This window comes from Saccopteryx leptura, chromosome 3, assembly GCF_036850995.1.
Source record: "Saccopteryx leptura isolate mSacLep1 chromosome 3, mSacLep1_pri_phased_curated, whole genome shotgun sequence".
In the NCBI taxonomy this organism is placed as follows: domain Eukaryota; kingdom Metazoa; phylum Chordata; class Mammalia; order Chiroptera; family Emballonuridae; genus Saccopteryx; species Saccopteryx leptura.
The window spans coordinates 46680555-46707957 of record NC_089505.1 but is presented as its reverse complement, the minus strand read 5'-3'; the positions used below and the strand labels follow the sequence as shown (position 1 = coordinate 46707957).

At 37.9% G+C, this 27403-nt stretch overlaps 1 protein-coding gene and 1 pseudogene across 1 annotated transcript in view; one reads left to right on the top strand and one right to left on the bottom strand.

Moving 5' to 3' along the window:
• FRK (fyn related Src family tyrosine kinase) overlaps positions 1-26790 on the bottom strand; it is a 133610-nt gene extending 106820 nt beyond the window's left edge. Inside the window, exon 1 of the mRNA XM_066373417.1 lies at positions 25877-26790. Within this exon, the coding sequence (XP_066229514.1) occupies positions 25877-26223 (347 nt within the window). The 5' untranslated portion in view covers positions 26224-26790. The remainder of the gene's footprint in view (positions 1-25876) is intronic.
• LOC136401966 (U6 spliceosomal RNA) lies at positions 24265-24360 on the top strand (annotated as a pseudogene).
• Positions 26791-27403: the final 613 nt, after the last annotated feature.

Here is a 27403-nt window from a genome sequence, read left to right as displayed (position 1 = left end):
GAGTATCCTTATCCAGTCTTCCCTCAAATAGAAACCAGCCATGCTATTATCTGTCTGCTTATCAATCTCCTTTCTTAATCTCTCTACTTTTTCACACACTCTTCTCACTTTGTTTTCCTTAAATATTAGCTTTTTTTTTCTTATGGGATCTTCTGTTTGTCTTAAATATTTTTTTCATTTATTAAAATTTATCTGCATTTCTTACCTACATTGTCAGCCATTGTGTTTCTTCCTCCTTTTTTTTTTTTATCTCCTTGTATGTTTCTTCTCTGATGCACCTGAGTCTCACTCAGGGTTGAGCTCCTATTAAGGTCACTTTTCCTGCCTCACTCTGCAGATGAAGAGAATCAGAATTGCCTGACCCGTGGTGGTGCAGTGGATAAAGCATGAACCTGGAATGCTGAGGTCTCTGGTTCAAAACCCCAGGCTTATCTGGTCAAGGCACATACAAGAAGTGACTTGATACTTCCCACTCCTCCTGCCTCCCCTTTCTCTTTTCTCTCTCTCTCTCTCTCTCTCTCTCTCTCTCTCTCTCTCTCCGAAATCAATAAGTTAAAAAAGAAAAAGATACCAGAATGAACCCTCTGCAAGTGCACCAACACACACTGACTGCAATCCCAGAAACAAGGAGAGAGGCGTGGAGATTGTGCCTAATTCTCCAGCAGACAATGATGTACACCTGGCTTGAAATTAAAAAGAAATAAAACAAACAAGGTAAGACGCAAGGGAAAGAGTGCCAACCAGCATTAGTGACAGGAAAGCAGGGTGAGAGCAAGGTAAGGGAGTGGCTGGGTAGGTTTTGGTCAATAAGCATTAACTGTATGTAGTCAATCTTTCATATTTGGCTTAGAATTAAGTTTCTCAATCTAGCTCAGAAAGACAATTTTAAAAAGTGATTTTTAATTAGACCATAGGCAAGATATAAATCTTTTCTTCTATATAATTTAAGTTTCTAAAGCATAAAACATATATGAATTGATAATTATTATGTATGTGTTAAAGTAGGCTATAATAACAGACTCCCCTCCCCACAAAACAATGTAAGTTCTAAATAAAAGGTATGAAAAAGGAGGATTCAAAAAAAGAGAGAAAGAAAAGGAAGAAAACAAGCCAGATAAGGTCAAATAACAGTTACTGTAAACAACTCTGAGCTTCCTGGAAACTAGGAATGAAAAAAAAATGTGATATGTAATAAATTCTCATTAACTGCTATAAGGAAGTAAATTATTTTTTCAAGAGACACAAACTTTGCCTGTGCTAATTTTATAATAGGTTCTTAGACTTTTAAAATATGATTCCTTTCAGAATATCATAAAACCTATAAACCCTTACTTAAAGAAATGTACAAATATACATCACACAAATTTTACATACAATTTTGGAGGGTCTGTGGACTGTCTCGGGCCAATCTCCGGAACCACTAGGAGTCTATGGTCTACAAGTTAAGGATTCTTGTCATTGGAATGTGAGAGAAGGGTAACTTAAAAATCATAATAGATAATGACAATAGACATTGCAAAAGTTATATCTTTTTATGTCTTATTTATGTTAAGAAGATAATATTAAAGGATAATTCAGTGAACTTACTTTTGTGAACTACATGTGTTCAGTCACAATATCTATATTTGACCTTTTGACCAACAGTTTGTCAGTCTTTATTTTTCATGACGTAACCAACTTCTAATCATATCTTCAAATATTTTACAGACGTATAGAGACTAGAGTACTCCAATGAGTAAATCAAAACTCTGTTTATCATTCCCATACTTTATTTTATACTTTCTTAACATGCATGTTCAAACAATATATTGTTTGGGTTTTCTTATTTGTGGATATTATAAAATAGAATCATATTATATGCAATCTCTTAAAAAAAATTTTTCACTGAACATTATGCTTCCAAGTTTATCAATGCTGTTGTATGCATCTCAATTAATCATTTTCACTATTGTACAGTATTTCATAAATAAATCACAATTTATCCTCTCTTATTGATGGACATTTGGATTGACTCCAGTCATTTGCTATTAGAAACTGACTTTCACACAATGAGATGGAAAAATATTCCTTGTTCTTGGATAGGAAGAATAAATATAATTAAAATGGCCATATTACCCAAAGCAATATATAAATTTAATGCAATTCCCATCAAAGTTCCTATGAGATTTTTTAAAGAAATAGAGGAAAAAATTATCAGATTTATATGGAACTATAAAAAACCCCGAATAGCCAAAGCAATCCTAAGGAAAAAGAATGAAGCTGGGGCATTACAATACCTGACTTTAAACTATATTATAGGGCCACGATAATCAAAACAGCATGGTATTGGCAGAAAAATAGACACTCAGACCAATGGAACAGAATAGAAAGCCCAGAAATAAAACCACATATATATGGTCAAATAATCTTTGATAAAGGGACCAACAACACACAATGGAGAAAAGAAAGCCTCTTCAACAAATGGTGTTGGGAAAACTGGAAAGCCACATGCAAAAGAATGAAACTCGACTACAGCCTGTCCCCGTGTACTAAAATTAATTCAAAATGGATCAAAGACCTAAATATAAGACCTGAAACAATAAAGTACATAGAAGAAGACATAGGTACTAAAATCATGGACCTGGGTTTTAAAGAACATTTTATGAACTTGACTCCAATGGCAAGAGAAGTGAAGGCAAAGATAAATGAATGGGACTACATCAGAATAAAAAGGTTTTGCTCAGCAAGAGAAACTGATATCAAAATAAACAGACAGCCAACTAAATGGGAAATGATATTTTCAAACAACAGCTCAGATAAGGGCCTAATATCCAAAATTTACAAAGAACTCATAAAACTCAACAACAAACAAACAAACAATCCAATAAAAAAATGGGAAGAGGACATGAACAGACACTTCTCCCAGGAAGAAATACAAATGGCCAACAGATATATGAAAAGATGCTCAGCTTCATTAGTTATTAGAGAAATGCAAATCAAAACTACAATGAGATACCACCTCACCCCTGTTAGATTAGCTATTATCAACAAGACGGGTAATAGCAAATGTTGGAGAGGCTGCGGAGAAAAGGGAACTCTTATCCACTGTTGGTGGGACTGTAAAGTAGTACAACCATTATGGAGGAAAGTATGGTGGTTCCTCAAAAAAATGCAAATAGAACTACCTTATGACCCAGCAATCCCTCTACTGGGTATATACCCCAAAACCTCAGAAACATTGATACGTAAAGACACATGTAGCCCCATGTTCATTGCAGCACTATTCACAGTGGCCAAGACATGGAAACAACCAAAAAGCCCTTCAATAGAAGACTGGATAAAGAAGATGTGGCACATATACACTATGGAATACTACTCAGCCATAAGAAATGATGACATCAGATCATTTACAGCAAAATGGTGGGATCTTGATAACATTATACGGAGTGAAATAAGTAAATCAGAAAAAAACAAGAACTACATGATTCCATACATTGGTGGAACATAAAAACGAGACTAAGAGACATGGACAAGAGTGTGGTGGTTACCAGGGGTGGGGGGAGGGAGGACATGGGAGGGAGGGAGGGAGAGAGTTAGGGGGAGGGGGAGGGGCACAGAGAACTAGATAGAGGGAGGCAGAGGACAATCTGACTTTGGGCGAGGGGTATGCAACATAATTTAATGACAAAATAACCTAGACATGTTTTCTTTGAATATATGTACCCTGATTTATTAATGTCATCCCATTATCATTAATAAAAATTTATTAAAAAAAAAAAAAAAAAGAAACTGACTTTCGCCTGACCTGTGGTGGCACAGTGGATAAAGCGTCGACCTGGAAATGCTGAGGTTGCCGGTTCAAAACCCTGGGCTTGCCTGGTCAAGGCACATATGGGAGTTGATGCTTCCAGCTCCTCCCCCCTTCTCTCTCTCTGTCTCTCCTGTCTCTCTCTCTCTCTGTCTCTGTCTCTCCCTCTCCTCTCTAAAAAAATGAATAAATAAAAAAATTTTTTTTTTTTAAAAAAAAGAAAGAAACTGACTTTCTATCAATATTTTCTAGGTAAAAAAGATTGGGTAAGGGAGGAACTTATAGGCCCATTATCAGTACTACTTTAGGTCATGGGCTAACTGGTTATATGGATATTCCTTAATCATTGTATCTTAAAACTTACTTTAAAGTTGCAGATATTCTCTTGTATTTATCAAACACATTTATTTGAAATAATAAAGTTAAGAGAAGCCATTGATAAACTAGAATGTTTTGTAATGTTAAAAATTTTGGAAAGTAGCCTGACCTGTGGTGGCGCAGTGGATAAAGCATCGACCTGGAAATGCTGAGGTCGCCAGTTCGAAACCCTGGGCTTGCCTGGTCAAGGCACATATGGGAGTTGATGCTTCCAGCTCCTCCCCACCTTCTCTCTCTCTCTATCCTCTCTGTCTCTCCCTCTCCTCTCTAAAAAATGAATAAATAAAAAAAAGAAACAAAGATTAAAAAAAAAAATGTTAAAAATAAATAAATAAATAAATAAATAAATAAAACATTAAAAAAAAAATTTTGGAAAGTACATAATTATACTTAGAAGCTATCAGAAGTTTCACTAAGTGCCAAAATCATTGTAAGTGGAAAATCACCTGTCAGGATTTTTTTATCTCCACTAATGATCATGTAACTAGTTCGCTTTCTACCAGGACCAACTAAATCCATAGCATGGCTTCTATTTTTATCAACATTTTTAAGTGGGGCTTTAGATAAGAAACAGAAGAGAGTTCAAGCTGATTCAGAATCAAGACCAGTATCTGCCTGTTTTTCCATAAACTGTTGCATAACTTAGATACAAGATATTGAGTCAATTTTGTGTCATTTTTATCTGAAACAGCAGCACTCCATTCACTGTGTTAGAATAGCCTGAAGCTGAACAGAGAAATATGTTATAACTATAATATCCAATAGAAGGCAATCTGAGTTTACCTAACCCACTCCCCAGCAGTCTTCTAGGCCTAGGGAAATGCAAAAGGGACTACATACTGCTTTTTACATATAAATCATTATTGAAATAGTGGAACTGAGTGTGTTATTTTTATTTTTTTAAATAATACTTCTGCTACACCAGAGAAAAGAAGTATTAAAAATGTAAACACCATGTATATAATTAAGTATTGAGTATTTATAGGCATTTTTAAAGTGACTATTTCCAAGTAAGTTGTGATCATGAAGGCTCCTTGCTATACTACCTGTATTTCTCCTCCAGAGACAAACTTCCTTAAAAGATACATTTATTTCCTGCTTCTACTTTAAGACTTAGAACTGAGCTCAATCTTCCCATATGAATAACCCCAAAACCTGGGAGTATACGACCCAAGAAATAAAACATTAATTTTTCCAATAATTTTTGGAAGGCCAAACTATGCTAAAGATGAATCCTCAATCTATTCTCACTCTGCCCTGAACTCCAAATACCAAATATCAAAACCCACCAGAGGATAATTGAAAAGCTACCCACTTTGATGCCCTAGAGAGGGTGAAAACTTCTGTAAACCCCAAGCAAACAAACATCCTTTGGACCTCACAGTCTGCTCAGAAATGCAGACAGCAGGGGTCCATTACCTGTTTTAACTTGCTTTCCCATGGCTTTGTTATTAGGATGGGCCCAAGTCTCACCTGTAGAGCCTTATCATACAACACTCTTTCTATGGCTCAACCCAACCTAAAACTCCCAGTGCAGAGTCCCAGACAAAGTATGAAGTTCCCCATTATAACTCTCTCTACTACATGCCATCATCCATAATTACTTTATGACACTGTTTTTTAGTGTCAGTAAATCTAATTGTCTTTACTTTTTCCTCATTCTTTAACTTTTCCTTATTTAGCATTTTACCCAAAACCTCTTTCTTGTCATTCAATCTTCTTATTTTGAAAAAGAGGCTCTTTGCCTGACCAGGTGGTGGCGTAGTAGATACAGCATTGGTCTGGGACACAGAGGACCTAGGTTTGAAACCCCAAGGTTGCTGGCTTGAGCGTGGGCTAACTAGCTTGAGCGCGAGGATGATAACCATGACCCCAAAGTTCACTGGCTTGAGCAAGGGGTCACTGGTTCAGCTAGCGCTTCCCAGTCAAGGCATATATGAGAAAGCAATCAATGAACAACTAAGGTACCACAATGAAGAATTGATGCTTCTCATCTCTCTCTCTCTTCCTGTCTGTCTGTCCCTATCTGTCCCTCTCTCTGTCTCTCTATGAATTCTGTCCCTAAAAAAAAAAAGGAAAAAGAAAAGAGACTCTTTGTTTTTTTCTACTTTTATGAATTCTTCTTCTTTGTTTCTCAGTGTCTCTTCTTCCCTGTATTCATCAGGTCTTGTTTTATAACATTTATAAGATAGGCCTGTCTCTTTGCCTAGCCTTTTTATTTCTAAATTTGTCCTAGACATCTTCATTGAGTTGACTTACTAGTACTTCAGATTCAACATGGCAAAAAATGAATGTATTGTCATTCTTTCTATTCAATCATATGCCTTCAACAAAATTACTTTATGAAATGCATAGTTTTCTTAATATATCACCATGTCCCAAGTCACATATTTTTTAACCATCTCTCTTTCTCTTCTCCTATATCTAATTTATAGTTTTGCCTTTACTGCCTATCAGATAAAATTACTCTTGGATTTATTTAAATCTGAGTTTCAATATTTTATCCTAAAAATAGTAATAAGAAAACTTGTCTGGCAAGGTTATTATAAAAATTAAATTAGCTTAGGTATATAATTTTGTGTGCTTAGCCAATTGAAGGTACTTAAAAATGTTATTTCCCTTTCCCTAAGTTTCCTTGATTTTCCAATTATGAGATGGTTCCACTCCCTACTCTTCCTTTTGTATTTTTTTAAAGCACCAGAGGTTGAAATTAAGCCCTCATGACCATACTGAGGACCCTCGGAACAACTTTTCTACCCCTGCCTAGTTTCTCTCTTCCCCTATCTGTCCCACATCATCCCCATCTTTTCAAAGCTCTACTTTCCATGTATTTATCAGACAAAATCCAAACTCTTTGACCTGGCACACACGGTCTTTTCCAAATACTTGCCCCCTCCTCTTCTTCCGACTTATTTCTCATTGCTCTCTCTGTGGATGCTTCAAGCAAACCATACAACTTACCAACCCTTCAACATACCTTTACTTCCTTTTCTCCATATTCAGCAACTTGTACTGAATTGTCTCATCAATAAGCACTGAGTAAAACTGAATAAGACAGTGTTTCCACTACAGGGAATTTGCAATTCCATGAAGAAATTCATGATCTTATCTCTGGAGATTATAAATTCTATGGAGCAGAAACGCTGTCTTAAAGCGTTTTCCAGTCATGATACAGGAAGCACAAGTATTCTTCTTCCCTGAAAAACTTCATAGTCTCATGTGAATGATGGAAATTTTACAATTAGCCATTAGATGATAAAAGTCCAGGTTCAGGAGGCAGGCTGGGAGCAAGCAACTCTCAATCCCATCATTTATTAGTTGAGTAGCCTTGAGCAGTTTGCATCAACTCTCCTAGCTTCAGTCTCTTCATCTGTGAATGGAAGTAACACCGGTGTTCTCTTCATAAGGTTGTAATACATAACGTAATGCGAGTGAAGTTACTTGTGTGGTGAGTGGTACAATGGTAAGCCCTCAATAAACAGCAGTTACTATTAACTATTGCTCTTCTCACAAGAAATGTAAAATCATGAGAACAAATATGAGGGTTAGAAAAAGCTTCTCTAAAAAGGGTCATGTGAGCTGAACCCTAAGAAAACGGTGTGATTTTTCTCTTAACCAGGACTGATCTCTTCTATATTTGCAAACCTTCATCCATGTATTTGCTTTTTCCTAGCTCCATTAAACAATTTTTTAACTGCATGCTTTATGACTGTTTGTACTACTCCCATAGCATTTACCAGCATCTGCCTTATGCTAGCTGAAGAAGAGAAAGGCAGCCCTGTCACCCAGGAGCTGGCCCAGCACATATGATTAGGCCTTCCTATTCTCCTGTTGAACATAAACAACCTCACAGAACATCAACATCAGACAAGGCCACTCTGTTACCCTGATGGATCAAAAAACAAGATCAGATCACTCTTAATCATGTCCGAACACCCATAAAAATTTTCATGGTTATTCTCCAACCACAAAAATGCCCAAACATTCATGTAGCTTGGTTAACACAAGTAACTGCTGTTTCTATACCAATTACAGCTCTAATGTCAAGCTAATACATACAATCATACATTTATCCCCTCTTCCTAATAGCAATCTAAAGCAAAGTCTTGCTTCTTTAAATCTTCCCCAAAATCATACAGCCCAAATGTTATAATGCATCTTTTCTAACACACTCTTACGGAGATGCTCCACTGTTGTGTATGGTGCACGTTCTCTTTCCCTGTAATGAATAATAAACCACTAGAGTGTGTTACTGGTGGTCTGCAGCTGAAAGACATTGGCATATGCTCTTGGTATCAGTCTTACCTCCAGAGGTTGCAAAATTCTCTAGAGAAGCATGGTCTTACTCATTTTGATATCTCCCACTCTGCAAAAATCATTGCCTTTGATTAAGTAAATACATGCAAAAATTTATTGAATGAATACATGACTCACATAGACTCTTTCTTGTTCAATGACTAAAAATGCTGAAAAGATTTTGGAGAAGAAGCCCTAGTCTTACTTCACAGAAATCACAAAAGCATTCTTCCTGACAGTGACTGCTCAAGTGGCACAATTCTTGGGCTTACAGGATTATGTCCCTCCTGTGATGGGAATCTTGATATTTGTAACTGATTAATATTCATAAATGGCCAAAAAGAAGCAGTGAGATCAGAATAATGTTAGAGTAACTAAATCTATCAACAATATTGGCCTTTCATGGGAACCATAGGGAATTCTTTCGAATAATCCAAAGCATGCATACAGTGTAATAGGAAACGTTTGTATTAGTGGAAATTTTTACTTGGATATTAGATTCTAAGTGACTTTCAAATTAGATATCCAATATAAAGTTCAAAAGTTCTTAATAATACTTCTTGAATTGCCAAAGTTCTTAATAATAGTACTCCTTGAACTGCATTCTCCTTTTACCTTTAAAAAGGCACAGTATTGAAAAAAAATCTTTAATTAAGAGACCTAGTCTGAATTTAAAGGCAGTATAGAATATGCCTCATGAATAAAAAATAATATATTAAAAATCTAAATTAATTCAAATTTTAAATATGAGAAAATTCTAACTGAAAGACTTGTAGAAAAAAATGACATCATAACAAAAAGATCTTACATAAGAAATAGTCTATTATAGCACTTGAAATGAGCCAAATAAGCAAGAAAGTGGTAAATACAGATCACGTGACCTACATTTGCATCTATGCACTTTAGCAAAATTTTTCTGTTACATTAATCTTCAGAGAAATATCAACATAAGTGAATACTAAAGTTGCAAGCTTCAGAAAAATGGTCATAAGGAGGTCGTTCAAACTTCTATTCATCTCCATAATTACCTTCCCCAGAAAAACTGGCCTAACCCTTCCAGTACTAACAAGTGCTAAGAATCCCTATTAAAAATGGGAGTCAGAGGATGCTGCAGAAAAATTAGCTAATTAGTAAGAAAATGAGTAAAAAGGAACATATAATTATTTTGTTCAGTAATGTTTTAGACTGTAGCATTGAAAAATCTATTAGTAGTTAATAAAATAGTCAAACTTTTAGTATGCACAAACTGAAAATTATCTTATATACATAATAATTTGAAATTATGCATGTTGAGTACAAAAACTGAATTTACAAGTCTGGCTCACAACATTAATTTTATAAATTGGGTTTTGGTTTTCTGTCCATTTAAAAGCTCAGACCAATAATTCTTTTACTCTAAATATAACCACAGTATGGTTTAATATACATAAATGTGATTTTTAGATGCCACTTCAATGAGATTCACAATGTGTTACTGGCTTCATATTCATTCTACATTATAAAGAATATTCAAATATGTCTGCAACCTCTAAGTTTTTTTCTCCAGGGGTGGATTAGAGCCACTAATTTCTGGGAGCCTGGAACTTATGCTATTAAGACTATGAGTCTAATAAAAAAAAAATAAGGCATGAACAATTCACTGAGAAAAGAATGCAGAACAGCCTATGCCTTTGATGAGGAAACTCAGATTTTTCTGGTAGGTAAAAAAGCAATTTAGAGAGGTACAGTTGAAGAAAAGAGATGGCTCTGTCATTGCTCTTTAAAATACCTAAGATTTGTAGATAACTAATCATTTATTTAATTATTCATATTCATCTACCCAACCAATATTTGTAGGCACCACACTAAGCTCTAGGGCCTAAGACAATGAATGGCTCCCCTTCCCACCTACCACATTCTGAGCTTACAGTCTTGCAGAAAATAAATAAGCAATAATGATGACAAAGGAGGTTAAAGACTCTGAGCAGGAGCACCTAATGTAGTCTAGAATGTCAGGGAAAGCTTCAGGGAGAGAGGAACAAACGAGGCGAGTCCTAAAGGATGCATGAGAGCTGCTCAGAAAACGAAGAGGCGAGAGAGATTTGCAAGCAGGAGAATGTGAAGCCCAAGACCACAGGTGAGGGAGAGTCTGAAAGAAAGACTGAAAGATGCTCAGCTTGTGAGCTGAGGCTAGAGGCAGGTATATGACCCATGTAGACGGAAATAAAGGAGGAGCTGCCCAACTAAATAATAAATAACATTTGTTAAGAGCTCACTGTTTGTCAGTTTCTCTATGGTACACGTTTCCTGTACAAATTATCTCATTTATGTTGCATGCGAGTCTAGAAAATAGAAGTTATTTTTATTCCTATTTTACAAATAAGAAACTGAAGCAGAGGGGTCAAATAATTTGCTCAAAGTCACACAGCAAAGTCATGACAAAGCCAGATGCATAAAGGGCAACCAGCATCATATTTCAATGACAACTCTACACTACTAATGTTTGGACCTAGTTAATAGATATCTACCAGAAAAACCCAAATATTGCTCTGATTTTTACTTACCATATAGATTCTGACTGTGGTGTTGGCAGTTAGAAAATTCGAAGGAAATTTTTTGAGCTGATAACCAGATTTAATTTAGGCAAAGTCTTGTTTGTTTTTGTGTTAGCCTCAAGACCTAGTGGACAGGACATAGTAGCTGCTTAACAAAAATTAGTACTCCTTTGTCAGATAGAATGTTGTGTCTACTTTGAAAATATCAGTTTGATGAAATCATCAAAAAGTAACACCGGCCCTGGCCGGTTGGCTCAGTGGTAGAGCATCGGCCTGGCATGCAGGAGTCCCGGGTTTGATTCCTGGCCAGGGCACACAGGAGAGGCACCCATCTGCTTCTCCACCCCTCCCCCTCTCCTTCCTCTGTCTCTCTCTTCCCCTCCCGCAGCCGAGGCTCCATTGGAGCAAAGTTGGCCTGGGCGCTGAGGATGGCTCTATGGCCTCTGCCTCAGGCGCTAGAATGGCTCTAGTTGCAACAGAGCAATGCCCCAGATGGGCAGAGCATCGCCCCCCTGGTGGGCATGCCGGGTGGATCCCGGTCCGGTGCATGCGGGAGTCTGTCTGACTGCCTCCCTGCCTCCTCGGTTCCAACTTCAAAAAAATACAAAAAAAAAAAAAGTAACACCAGGATATATCTACAGAGACAAACCAAATCTTTTTTCTTTTTTTTTTACAGGGACAGAGAGAGAGTCAGAGAGAGGGATAGACAGGGACAGACAGACAGGAACGGAGAGATAAGCGGCATCAATCATTAGTTTTTCGTTGCGCATTGCGACACCTTAGTTGTTCATTGACTGCTCTCTCATATGTGCCTTGACCGCGGGCCTTCAGCAGACCGAGTAACCTCTTGCTCGAGCCAGCGACCTTGGGTCCAAGCTGGTGAGCTTTTTTTTATTTTGCTCAAACCAGATGAGCCCACGCTCAAGCTGGCGACCTCGGGGTCTCGGACCGGGTCCTCGCATCTCAGTCCGATGCTCCAACCACTGCTCCACCACCTGGTCAGGTGCAACAAACCAAACTTTAAATAAATTCACTTAAAAGAAAACAAAACCAATTTGAAAAAATAAACCAATAAAATATAAAAAATGAATTAGACCAAGTTGGAACTTAGGTTGTAATATTCAGGGCTGAAACAGCAGCTTATGAGTTATTTCACTCAGATAAAAATTTTTTCATCACTAGTAATTTTTGAAAATCTGGGAAAAAAAACCCATAATACTTTTACTAGAGGAAAAATGGTTCTGAATGGCATATTACAATTAAAACTTTTAAAGTTTTTTAATTTTATCAATTTTCCTAGAAGACATTGACTCCTGCCTAATGACTTCATACTATGCCACTTCGCTGCTTCTCAAAGGTATTTTGAGATCCATGGAGTCAAGTTTTACTGTTGTTAGCCAATATTTTCAAACTACTATTAATTACACTTACAGTTGAAGTGTGATTTTAATGCAGTTCATCTGGTTCCTTTTTTCCTCACTTCTATGAGTTGGCCATCATTCTTATAAAACATATTTTAATTTAGCAACTAATTATCATTTTCTTAATGTAAATAAAACTTAAATACAGTTATATTAACAGGAAATATTATATATTATTATACCTGAAATATAATTTTTTCTAAATTAGTTATTTTAGCAATATATTTTTCATATTGTTATTTTTACAACAAGGAATAAAACAAGAAGAATGCATCATACTTCTACAGGTAATGAAACTATTTAATAATAAACTTTTAAAATTAATCTCCTGGCATATGAATATGTTTTTGTTGATTTAAATTATTTGTACTAAAATTATCTTGGACTTATCCAAAACATTTAATTTATAAACAGCCTATGTGTCTTTATAATGTATTTTACTTACATATGTAAACCTATTTTATTACTTAGCTTCTAAAACAATGGTGTTTAAATGTACTTTGTTCTAGAGAGAAGAAACTAAAAATGTATTATTTTTGTTTTTCCATATATACGCATTTAGTCTTTCCTAAAAACTAGCACAAAGGGAAAAAAATAAATGATTTGGATAAAGAACAGTTTTAAGACTGCTTGCCCAAAGGTGATTTTCTAGAGATTTAAATTATTCAAACTGCATGTCAGAATAGTTTGTGAATATTCTAATTAATTTTAAACCATTGTTCCTCTACCTTTAATTTAAGATTCAAAAGTGGCTTCATATCCCAGTTGAGAAGGAAATCTATGGACATCTAGATTGAAAATAACTAGGAACACAGTATACAACTTGTATTGGATAATTATTAAATTAAACAACATACAAATTATTAAATAGTAAAGCTTTAATTCTACTTCACAAAGGTGCTACAGACTTGGCCTGACCTGTGGTAGCGCAGTGGATAAAGCATCGACCTGGAATGCTGAGGTTGCCGGTTCGAAACCCCATGTTTGCCTGGTCAAGGCACATAATGGGAGTTGATGCTTCCTGCTCCTACCCCTGTTCTTTTTTTTCTCTTCTCTCTCTCTCTCTCTCTCTCTCTCTCTCTCTCTCTCCAATAAAAATGAATAAATAAAAATCTAAAAAAAGAACCTAAAAAAAGTCCCTCATTCTTAAAACAAAAAAGACGCTATAAACTGGACATGTTGTAGCGCAGTGGATAAAACATGGACCTGGAATGTTCAGGTCGTCTGCTCGAAACCCTGGGCTTGCCCCATCACAGCACATACGGGAAGTGACTACTACGAGTTGATGCTTCCTGCTCACCTCCCCCTAACCTCCTCTATCTAAAAATTAATAAGTAAAATTTTTAAAAAGTAAAATGGTGGTGTAAGACAATTTTCTTTTTGAGAATATACCACTTTACTTCTCCATACCACTTTCTTCAAGCCAGACAATTGCAACAACCTTAAATTAGATAAAATCTTGAAAGAACTCTTATCTTACCAATTAAAGAAGATTATGATTAGGAAAATATGAGAATGGAAAGAAATTCCCTTTACTTTATACATTATAAAATTTTAATACTCTTATCCAATAAGCATAAATTATCCAACAAATTACAAATATACATCCTCGCTTTCTTTTTCAAGGCAGCCCATAAAATGCTGAATAGGAGAGAAATTAGACATAATCTACCTTTACTTAGAAATAAGATGAGGGAAAAAAGCAATCCAGAAAATACTTCTGGTCCTAGTCCAATATAAGATGAAAGTATGTGGACATCATCTAAAGCACACCTAAACAATTAGGCAAACAACTTTATAAACTCTTTGTATATAAACAATGCTAGGAGTAAATTATGTAAATGTTGACCATTTTGCTTTTCATCAATATGTTGCATTACTTGAACTTTTTTACAATGAAAACAATGAAATTTAAAGTCATTGGTCTTGGTTCCAGGATTGCTATGTAATTTACATATTATTATTATTATATTATTATTATTATTATTATTATTATTTGAGACAGAGAGAGGGACAGATCAGGACAGACAGGAAGGGAGAGAGATGAGAAGCATCAATTCTTCATTGCGGCATCTTAGTTGTTCATTGATTGCTTTCTCATATGTGCCTTGACTAGGGGGCTACAGCAGAGCAAGTGACCCCTTGCTCAAGCCAGCGACCTCAGGCTTCAAGCCAGCGACTTTTGGGCTCAAGCCAGCGACCATGGGGTCATGTCTATGATCCCATGCTGAAGCCAGAGACACCTCGCTCAAGCTGGTGAGCCTGCACTCAAGCCAGCGACCTCAGGGTTTTGACCCTGGGTCCTCTGTGTCCCAGTCCAATGCTCTATCCACTGATCCACTTCCTGGTCAGGCTACATACTATTATTTTTTGGTGAACTTTAACCATATCTCTAAAAACACTGTGCATTGGCCCTGGCCGGTTGGCTCAGCGGTAGAGCATTGGCCTAGCGTGTGGAGGACCCGGTTCGATTCCCGGCCAGGGCACATAGGAGAAGCACTCATTTACTTCTCCACCCCTCGGCCGCGCCTTCCTCTCTGTCTCTCTCTTCCCCTCCCGCAGCCAAGGCTCTATTGGAGCAAAGATGCCCCGGGTGCTGAGGATGGCTCTGTGGCCTCTGCCTCAGGCGCTAGAGTGGCTCTGGTCGCAACATGGCGAGGCCCAGGATGGGCAGAGCATCGCCCCCTGGTGGGCAGAGCGTTGCCTCTGGTGGGCGTGCCGGGTGGATCCCGGTCGGGCACATGTGGGAGTCTATCTGACTGTCTCTCCCTGTTTCCAGCTTCAGAAAAATGCAAATAAATAAATAAATAAATAAATAAATAAATAAAAACACTGTGCATTAAAAAATGTAAAGAGCATTCTGAGTAATCAGACCCTAAGAGCAAGGTATTTGAGGGATTCCATGTTGAATATGTGGAAAAAGAACACGCATCTATGAAAGGATCTAGGAATTCAAACTGAGGATAAAATAAATATAATCATCATTGCAAAGACAAAAGAAATCATTAAGAAGGGTTTATTCAATTACTAGTAAGGAGATTGAATCAGTAATCAAAAATTTCCCAAGAAATAGAACCCTACGACTAAATGGCTTCATTGGTGACTTTTACCAAATATATAAAAAAGAATGAACACCAAACCTAAATTCTTGCCAAAAAATCAAAGAGGAGGAAACACTTCCAAACTCATTTCACAGGGCCAACATGATCCTGATACCAAAACTGGAAAAAGACAATACTAGAATAAAAAATATATATATTATATACATATGTATATATATATATACAATATATATATATTTAAATATATACTAGGACCAGAAGTATTTTCTGAATTGCTTTTTCTCCTCATCATATTTCCAAGTAAAGGTAGATTATGTCTAATTTCTCTCCCATTTAAAAAATATATATAAAGAACAGGCCAATATCCCTGATGATGCAAAAATTCTAGCAAACCAAAATAAGTAGCACATTATAAGAATCATACACTAGGCCCCATCTGGTTGCTCAGTGGATAGAACCTGAGGTCATGGGTTTGATCCCAGGTCAGGGCACACATGAGAAACAAACAGTGAGTTCACAACTAAGTGAAACAACCAGTTGATGCTTCTCTCTCTTCCATCCAATCTCTCTTTCTCTATCTTTCTCTCTCTCTCTCTCTCTCAAATCAATAATTTTTTAGAGAGAAATACAGAAAAAAAGCGGGGAGAGAAGTGAGAAGCAACAACTCACAGTAGTTCTTCCCATATGTGGCCAAGCCCAAGGTTTTGAACCAGCAACCCTATTATTTCAGGTCAACACTTTATCCACTGCGCCACCATTGGTCAGGCCGAATAAAAAAATTTTTAAAAGTCATATACTAGACATGATCATGTGGGATTTATCCCTGGGGTGCAAGGATGGTTCAGCATATGCAAATCAATCAGTGTGACACATTACATTAACAGAATGAAAGAAAAGAAGCAAATGACCATCTCAATAGATGCAGAAAAACATTTGACAAAATTCAACATCCATTTAGAATAAAAACTCTTACCAAATTAGGTACAGAAAGAACATATCTCAATATCATAAAGGCCATAATTGACCAGCCCATCACTAACATCATTCTCAATGGTGAAATATTGAAAGCTTTTTCCTCTAAGATCAAGAATAAGGAAAAGGTGCTCACTCTCATCTCTCTTACTCAACATAGTATTAGAAGTGTAGTTAGAGCAATCAGGCAACAAAAATAAAAAGAAGGTGCCAGAACTAGAAAGAAAGAAAGAAAATTTGTATTTATTTGGAGATAGCACTATTTTATATAAAGAAAATTCTAAAGACTCAACCAAAAACCTGTTAGATCTAATCAATGAATTCAGTAAAGCTAAAGAATACAAAATTAATATACAAAAATCAGTAGAGTTTCTATACAATAAAAACGAATTTTCTCAAAAAGAAATAAAGAAGTAGATCCCATATAAAATAGTCCGAAACTATTAAAATACCTAGAAATAAATTTAATTAAGAAGGTGAAAGATCTCTACTATGACAACTACAAGACAGTGATGAAAGAAATAAAAATAGATACAAATAAATGGAAAGTTATCCCATGTCCAGTAGTATTTTTTATGAAAGTAGAAAAAGTCTTAAAATGTATATGGAACAGCAAATGACCCTGAATAGCCAAAGAAACTCTGAAAATAAAGAGCACAGCAGAAGACATCATACTTTCTGATTTCAAATATTATAAAGCTGTAATCATCAAAACAGTATAGTACTGGCATAAAAGCATACAAAAAGACCAATGGAACATAATCAAGAGGGTCCTCAGGTTACCACATAGTTCCGTTCCTCCTACAACAGTGACATAACCTGAATTTTGGTGTAAGTCAAAACACTCCCTAGACCAGGGGTCGGGAAACTTTTCAGATAAGAGAGCCATGAACGCCACATATTTTAAAATGTAATTCTGTGAGAGCCATACAATGACCTGTGTATGTTTCGAATTATCCAATAAAAATTTGGTGTTGTCCCAGAGGACAGCTGTGATTGGCTCAAGCCACCTGCAACCATGAACATGAGCTGTAGGAAATGAATGGATTGTAATATATGAGAATGTTTTATATTTTTAATGTTATTATTTTTTTTTATTAAAGATTTGTCTGCAAGCCAGATGCAGCCATCAAAAGAGCCACATCTGGCTCGCAAGCCATAGGTTCCCGACCCCTGCCCTAGACTAACACAGATGGAACACTTATAGTTTTAACAGTTCAAAATGGTGTAGGTAAGCATACGGGGGTGGGGGATGCCAACTCCCTCACACTATTTCATGTTACAGAATATTCTTCTGCCACATGCAACCAAACTAGTTCACCTACATAGTCCATAAATATGACAATAATGGCATAAGCTGAAACAGTCATGTCTCAATTTTTTAAAGTTTTTTATCAGAGTGAGCATCGTAAACCCAAAAAATTTTTTTTAAAAATTTAAGTTTTTATCGGGGTGAGCGTTGTATGCCAAGAATGTCATTACCTGAGAACCTCCTGTAATATAACAAGAAGCCAAGAATATTTAATGGAGAAAAGGAGGTCTTTTCAATAAATGGCATTGGGATAATTGGATATTGACATGTAGAAGAATGAAACTGGACCCATATCTAACACCATTCCCAAAAATTTACTTAAAGTAGATTAAAGACTTAAATGTTAGCCCTAAAGCCATAAAACTCCTAGAGAAAATATATGAATAAAGTTCCTTGACATGGGTCATGGGAATGATATTTTTGGATATGACACCTAAAGCACAAGCAACAAAATCAAAAGTAAATAAGTGGGATTGCATCAAATTAAAATGCTTCTTTCTGCACAGCAAGAAAAACCATCAACAAAATTTAAAAACCACTCAGAGAAAGAAAAAAATATTTGCAAACTATTATCGGATAAGGGATAAGGATATATATACTATATAAAGTATATATATACTATATAAAGAACTCATACAACTCAATAACAAATAAAATAATAATAATAATAATAATGCGGCCCTGGCCAGTTGGCTCGCTGGTAGAGCGTCAGCCTGGCATGTGGAAGTCCCGGGTTCGATTCCCGGCCAGGGAGCGCAGGAGAAGTGCCTATCTGCTTCTCCACCCTTCCCCTCTCCTTTCTCTCAATATCTCTCTTCCCCTCACACTATTTCATGCTCCAAGGCTCCATTGGAGCAAAGTGGGCCTGGGCACTGAGGATGTCTCCATGGCCACCATCTCAGGTGCTAGAATGGCTCTGGTTGCAGCGGAGCAAAGCCCCAAATGGGCAGAGCATCGCCCCCTGGTGAGCAGGCCAGGTGGATCCCAGTCAGGTGCATGCAGGAATCTGTCTCTCATCTCTCTCTTTCCCCACTTCTCACTTCAGAAAAATAAAGAAATAATAATAATAATGCAATTAAAAAGTGGGCAAAAGACATCTTAACTTCAATAAGATAGATGAGAGGCAAACAGACATATAAAAAGATGCTCAACATCACTAGTCACTAGAGAAATGCAAATAAACACAATGAGACATCACTTCATGCCTGTTAAAATGGCCATCATCAAAACAGACAAAAATTACCATATTTCCCCATGTATAAGATGCACGCTTTTTTGAAAAACCTGGGGTCTAAAAACTGGGTGCACCTTTTACAGTGGTTGTAGTTGTTGTTGTTGTTTTTTTACTTGCATTTCCTGCTTTTTCGCACTTGTTACCAGCATATTACAGTAGGTTACATTTTGCCATGTTCTGTCCAGAAATGGTTCAGAAAAGATTTTCACACGGTGCTGAATTCAAGCTAAAAGTAATCCACTTAGCAAAAGTTAATGGAAATCGTGCTGCTGAATGTAAGTTTGGTCTCCTCCAACTGAGACGGGCTACAGGAAGAAGAAACCCTACTGAAAACGCCACAGCAGAAGAAAGCCATGAGAGGCAAGTCAGCCAAATGGCCTGATTTAGAGACAGAATTGAAGATATGGATTGAAGAGCAAAGGGCAATTGGAATACTTGTGTCCACAAAGATCGTTCAACATGAGGCAAGAAGAATAGCTTATGAAAAAGAAGTTACTAATTTCAAAGGAGGTCACAGTTGGTGCTTCAGATTCATGAAACAAAATTGACTAAGCATGTGTACACGCAACAGACTTGCCCAAAAGATGCCTGAAAGTTATGAGCAGAAGGTCCTTGAATTTCATTGTTTTGTCATTCATTGTCAGAAGACATATCAGTTTGAGTTGGGATAGATTGCAAATATGGACAAAGTCCCCCTTCAATTTGATGTCCCAAGTACAGAACTGTTGATAAGAAGGGGGTGAAAACTGTAGCTGTGAAGACAAGTGGACATGAAAAGAGCCATTATACAGTTGTTCTAGCTTGTGCCGACAGAACCAAGCTGCCTCTTATGCTAATTTTCAAACACAAAACAATGTCAAAAGAAGACATTCCTTGAGGAGTGATTGTCCACATTCATGACAAGGGTTGGATGGATCAGGATGGGATGAAGATCTGGTTTTAGAAAGTTTGGAGCCTGACCAGGCAGTGGTGCAGTGGATAGAGTGTTGGACTGGGATGCCAAGGACCCAGGTTCAAGACTCCGAGGTCGCCAGCTTGAGCGCAGGCTCTTCTGGTTTGAGCAAATCTCACCAGCTTGGACCCAAGGTCGCTGGCTTGAGCAAAGGGTTACTCAGTCTGCTGAAGGCCCATAGTCAAGGCACATATGAGAAAGCAATCAATGAACAACTAAAGTGTCGCAACGAAAAACTGATGATTGATGCTTTTAATCTCTTTCCATTCCTGTCTGTCTGTCCCTATCTATCCCTCTCTCTTACTCTCTCTCTGTCTCTGTTAAAAAAAAAAAAAAAGGAAAGTTTGGAGAAGGAGACCAGGTCGGCTCTTATGCAAACCTGCCCTATTGGTGCTTGATCAGTTCAGGACACACATAACAAAAAACACAAAGAAGATTGCTGCAGAGCGAAAAAAAAAAACAAACTTGCCATCATACCTGGAAGCTTGACATCCCAGCTCCAACAACTTTATGTCAGCATTAACAAACCCTTCAAAGCTGCCATAAGAGACGAATGGAACCAATGGATGAAGTCTTCTGGGGACAATTTGACACCAGAACGAAGAGTGAAGAAACCAACTATAGAAGTTTATTCCTGGGTGAAAAGAACCTGGGATAATATCAAGATCGAGATCATTGTCAAGTCATTTAAGAAGTGTGGCATTTCAAATGCCATAGATGAAACTGAGGACGAGGCAATATATGAAGACAGTGATTTGTCATCAGAAGTAGATGAGGACAAGCTAATGGAGGGAGTTTTGACAGTAATGAGGAGTTGTATAAATTTTATGATGAATAAAACTTTATTTCAATAACTTTATGTAACATATCTTTTTTCAAATTTCAGGCCTCAACATTAAGGTGCATCTTTTACATGGGGAGATACAGTAACAAATGCTAGTGTGTGGATGTGGAGAAAAGAAAACCTTTGTGCACTGCTGGTAGCATTATAAATTGATACAGCTATTATGGAAAACAGTATAGAGGATTCTCAAAAATTAAAACTACCATATAATCCAGCAATTTCACTTCTGGGAATTATCCAAAAGAAATGAAAATACTGACTCAAAAAGGTATCCATAGCTCCATGTTTATAGTAGCATTATTTATAACAGCCAAGACATGGAAAAACCTAAGTGTTCATCAATGGATAATTGGATAAAGAAGTTGTGATACATGTATACAACAAAATATTATTTAGGCCCTGGCTTGTTGGCTCAGTGGTAGAACATCAGCCCAGTGTGAGGAAATTCCAGGTTCAATTTCTGGTAAAGGCACACAAGAGAAGCAACCATCTGCTTCTCCACCCTTTCCCTTCCCCTCTCCTTCTCTCTCTCCTCCCCTCCCACAGCCATGGCTAGGATGGTTCCAGCAATTTGGCCATTGGAGCCGAGGATGGCTCCATGGCCTCACCTCAGGCACTGAAATAGTTTGGTTGCCAAACAATGGAGCTGCAGCGTCAGATGGGCAGAAAATGGCCCTGCAGGGGCTTTCCAGTGGATCCTGGTCAGGGCACATGTGAGAGTCTGTCTCTGCCTCCCTACCTTCCACCTCTCACTTAATAATAATAATAATAATAATAATAATAATAATAATTATTATTATTATTATATATTATTCAGACATAGAAAAAAGAGGAAATCTTACCATTTATTACAAGAATGAACTTTGTGGTCATTATGCTAAGAGAAATAAGTCAGATATAAAAAGAAAATACTGTATGATGTCACTTATATGTGAAGTAAAATCTGTAGATTTTACAAAAACAAACAAACAAAAAAACCAAACTCATAGGAAAAGAAATCAGCTTTATAGTTACCAGAGATGAAGGATTGTGATCAAAAGGTACAAACTTCCAGTTATAATTTAGTTAAGTATTAGGGAAGTAATGTACAACATGATGACTAAAGCTAACACTGCTATATGATATATAGCAAAGTTATTAAGAGAGAAAATACTATGACTTCTCATCAAAAGGGGAAATTTTTTTCTTTTTTCGTTTATTCTTTATTTTCTTTTTCTTGTATCTAGACAAGCAGTTGTATGTTAACTGAACCTATTCTGGTACTCATTTCACAATATATAAGTCAAACCATCATGAGGTATGCCTTAAATTTATACATTGATGTATGTCAATTATTTCTCAATAAAACTGGAAAGTAAATAAATAACCTTTCTGATCTTAGGGAACAGAGCCTGGAGAAAGAAGGAAGTAGAGAGAATAAGTTTATTACATTACCTAATACAAAATATTCAGAAAAGGTAAAGCATTTATAGGTGGAATAATAATCAAGTATTAAATAGGTTTATCTTTTAACAATAGTCTAGTTCATTGTTTAGCATCTCCGTTTTCTAGTATTAAAAAACAACAAACAAATACACCAAATACTAACAGCTTCAACTGTTTGCCCTGGCACTAATAACTCCAGAAGTATTTGTACTATTTTCTTATTAACGCAAGTCATAAGTAAAGACATAAACATTTGAATACTGAAATGTACTATATATATTAAACTAGTCTGATTAGGAATTAGATGACTCAACTGTCATTGTTTTCCCATTGCCTCTCCTCTCACACGTGTGAATATAATCAATAACCTTTACTTAATGCTATATACTGAGTTCATTGTAAAATAAACTACATTACCTTTCACAGTATTCATAAAAAATTTTTTTAAAGTGTTTGAGAAACTCACTGAAGAAAGATATTAAAGGAAATCATTTTTGTATAATTTCTATTAAGATACTGTGTGGGCCACTTGGACACCCTCATTCAAAAGACTATTAAGTTTAAGTCATTCCATTGGATATGTAGTGGCTACCTGCATTCAAATTAATGAAGCAGTTTAGTCATCTGGTAGCAAGAACCCTCATTAGTAATCTGGGTTCACAGGCAAAGGCCATGGTGTATACTTGGAAGGAAATAAGTGGCCTGTTCTAACCAGGAGGCACAATAGCAGCGTCCTGTGAGCATCAAGTTTGTATTCCAGTGGACATGCAGTTCCCAAGGGAAGCCCGCTAAAGAGATGTAGGACAGTAATGGCACATGGGAACACTGCTAAGAACTAACTCCAAGAGGAAAGGTCAGGAGTTACGCGCAGAGGGAAAAAGTATTCTTGGCTACAGATAGCCCGAGAATCAAAAAATAGTCACATTTTAGTTGTTGGGTTTTTTTCTGTTTGTTAAAGAGAATCTAAATAAGTAAAGGCACAGTGCTTGCGCCTCAGAACATTATCATTTTTAATTGCTTGTCTTATTTCAGTACACGCTTTCTTCAAGTATGTCAAGTATGAATGTAGCTGGACCATTACATATGAAACAACAAGGAATCCAGAGCCCTTACTGGTGAGGAAACAGAGCCCTTAATCAGTTAAATGAATTGATATATTTAAAAGTAGTAGATTAAGTGTTCGAGGCACTAGTATTAATACCATAGTGTTTCTTCTAATGGTATACATAGGTTACACGAAGGATATAGCATACATAATATCATACCTTACATGAAAATCATCATAGTGAAAACACACATAAGTAAGCACTAATAAATAATATTTTCTATAGATAATCACAGAAAACAAATGTTCACGCAGGTAATTTTCTCATTTGAGAACTGATTGATTCTGCACATCAGAAGTCTCTATTTTAATTCAGCTCTGTTTAGGCCTAAAATAAACCCTTCTCAACATTTATAGGCTCTTAGTGTTGCAAAGAATTTCAAAACATCACCAACTTCCCTTTCATGTTTGGATTTGAGTTTGGAAAGCAGCAACAACACTCCATGGCTCTTTCCTACCATTTCCTTCCCCGGGCCAGTAAGTTTGCATTAAGAAGAAGAAAAATTTGTCTGACCAGGCGGTGGCGCAGTGGATAGTGTTGGACTGGGATGCAGAGGACCCAGGTTCGAGACCCCGAAGTCGCCAGCTTGAGCGTGGGCTCATCTGGCTTGATCAAAAAAAAGAAAAAGCTCACCAGCTTGGACCCAAGGTTGCTGGCTCGAGCAAGGGGTTACTCAGTCTGCTGAAGGCCACAGTCAAGGCACATATGAGAAAGCAATCAATGAACAACTAAGGTGACATAACGAAAAACTGATAATTGATGCTTCTCATCTCTGTCCGTTCCTGTCTGTCTGTCCCTATCTTCTGTCCCTCTCTCTGATTCTGTGTCTGTAAAAAAAAAAAAAAAAAAAGAAGAAGAAGAAGAAGAAGAAAATTTTAAGAAAATGAGTTAATTCCCAGTGGTTCCTCTACTAAGGATTCACTCTATAAAATCAGTCCTGAGTGCCCACTTCAGCAGCACATATACTAAAATTGGAACGATTAGCATGGCCCCTGCACAAGGATGACACGCAAATTCGTGAAGCGTTCCATATTTTTTGACAAGATAACCTGGACATGTTTTCTTTGAACATATGTACTCTGATTTATTGATGTCACCCCATTAAAATTAATAAAAATTCAAAAAAAAATCAGTCCTGAGAGACATTCCAGTCTTAGGTGTCACTAGAACAAGACAGAAACAACTTTAGAGCCAAAAATAGATCCCACTTGCTTCTTATCCCACCAGACCTCAAGTTTCCATTGTCAAGACCATGTTTTATCTACTTTATGTTCAACCACCACAACCATAATTTCCCCCTTCCCCCACTCGCCATGCCAAAACTGTGCCTAGCACTTGCATATGGATGGATAGACAGACAGACTGATGGATGGATAAGTGAATAAATACATGAAATTTTCCTCTTTGGGTCCACGGTAATTCATAACATGTATTCAAATATCAGGGTAATGTCATTATCTCCCCCTTTAGGAAAATGTTTTTATTATTTTCCTGTTAAAACTTACTATATATGGGTAGTTGGCAGCTTTTTAATCACAATAAAAACGAAATGATATTGTAATTTGGGTAGCAGAAGGTTATACCTGGGACTCAAAAAATCAATGTCTAGTCATGAAAATGTAATAAAAAGTTAGCATCTTATAAATGGTATTTTCAATGTTAGTTAGACCTTATCTGTACCTATCAGAATGAAAAGGGATTAAGATTAAAGTTAGGGCTGGAGTTGATGCTTTAAATAGAGAGAGGACAGATAGAGAGAGTACGAGAGAGAGAGGACTTTAGATTTATAAGTGTGGCTTAAGGAAGATCTCTGATGCACCTGCAAATAAAATGCAGTCTTGTCATTAAAGTGAGGTATAACTTGTTTTACAGCCAAATAAAAGGTAGCGTATTAAATGCACCATATGTTGACATTGATGAAGATACGCCCAGAGCCTGTGGATATACATCCTGAAACAGAAGTTATTTAAACAATAACCTGCCCAGTTCACTGTCACTTAGGGGAAGGTGTGTTTCAATCAGAAAACTCTTGGCAGTACTTCCTCATAGTTTCTAGGCAACTCTTTGAAAAATAGGGAGTTGCAGATAGGTAAGAAGGAAACTCAGGCCCTGGCCGGTTGGCTCAGCGGTAGAGCGTCGGCCTGGCGTGCAGGAGTCCTGAGTTCGATTCCCGGCCAGGGCACACAGGAGAGGCGCCCATTTGCTTCTCTAACCCTCCCCCTCTCCTTCCTCTCTGTCTCTCTCTTCCCCTCCCGCAGCGAGGCTCCATTGGAGCAAAGATGGCCCGGGCGCTGGGGATGGCTCTGTGGCCTCTGCCTCAGGCGCTAGAACGGCTCTGGAAGCAACAGAGCGACGCCCCAGAGGAGCAGAGTATCGCCCCCTGGTGGGCATGCCGGGTGGATCCCGGTCGGGCGCATGCGGGAGTCTGTCTGACTGCCTCCCCGTTTCCAGCTTCGGAAAAATGAAAAAAAGAAAAAGAAAAAGAAAAAAGAAGGAACCCCATTACCCACCCTCAGAGAGTGAAAAGATAAAGTGTGGGTTTGTAGTACTCACGGCTCGGCCTGTAGGCTCCTGTCCTCAGCCACATAGTTTGAAGGAATATAGCCCTGCAACTGCTGGCCGAAGCCATCTCTTTTTTTCTCCAAGTGCCTGGCGAACCACCAGCCTTCGTGGGAATTGTCCAGGACCTGGAGCTTGTCGCCAGCGCGGAAGCTCAGGTCCTCTGCAGTCCGAGCCTGGTAATCAAATAGGGCCACAAAGTAGTGGCCCTGTGGCCTGGGAGCATCAGGGGAGCAGATCCCCTCTGTGTTCTCAATCACCACCTGTTTGTCTGCCTCCCGGACAAAGCAGGGGAGACAGGACTTCAAGTACGCCCAGAGCCTCAGGCAGATGGTGCTCATGCTGCCCTGGTGGAGAATGGAGGAGAGGGGCTTCTCCCTCTCCCCTTTGTCTCTGCAGATTCACTTTCTTTCCTTCCAACAGGCAACTTTGAAATCAGCACCAATTCACCAGTCTTTGGAGAGTGTGCAAAACCCTGTTCCGCGACAGTCAGGCACACCTGGCTGCATGGAGGGACTCACCAGCTCGCTTTCTGTGGCTGTAGCTGCGGTCCCAGAGCGAAACCGCACAGGAGCTGGGCAGCTGCTCGGTGCCAGGATGCCTTTTCTTCTTGCTTGCTTAGGAATCCCACAACAACAACCAAAAAAAAAAAAATGAGAAGGCTTTATTTAGACGAACATCTGAGAACAGAAAAGAGTCACCTTGCCTCTTGTCCCAAGAGAAAGTTAACAGGAGAAAGATGTTAGATCCAGGTAAGATCTCCAGATCTTGCTTTTCCCAGGAGCTCTCTGCCTGCTTCAGGTCTGTCTCTGTAGTTTGACCAGTCCTGACCCCCAGGGCTCTTTCCTTTTTGCTAATGAATAACCAACCAACCGAGGTTATTGCCTTTAACATCCTGAGCTATGAACAGACTGTAATCATTTCTCTTTTACTTCCTGGTTTCTTTTTGTCTGTGATCTAAATGAGATTCCAGTCCTCTTTACCTCTCCCACACCCAGGAGAGACCAGCGCCCTCATCAGGGAGCCAAACTCTTAAAGCAGCTGCCAAAATCCTTACTCCTGGACAAACAGGCTAGCCCAGGGAGAGCTTTGTCTTGCTATGTTCCCAGCACAGAAATCAAGGGCAGAGATTTCTTCCCCCGCCCCTCCCCAAAGATGAGTAGGATTGTTTTGCCACCACTACGGGAAATAAAAAGGCAAATTAAAGTGGATAAAAAGCAATGGGAAAGAACCATTGAGTCCCTTCCTTTTCTCATCGCCAGGAACATGTTTTAGTAGCTTTCCAGTCTATTTACAGTCTGGAGAAGTATGAAAGCAGCTGACTAATACGCTGAGAACACGAAGCATTGCTTTTTCCCACAGAGGCATTTAATTTGCCACCTTGCATGCACTATTTCTGAAACACACGCGCGCGCGCGCACACACACACACGCACGCACGCGCACGCGAACGCGCACACACACTAGGTGACCAGTTAAGAGAAAGAGCAGAAGTGCTGTGTGGGTGCTGCTGTGGAGGATC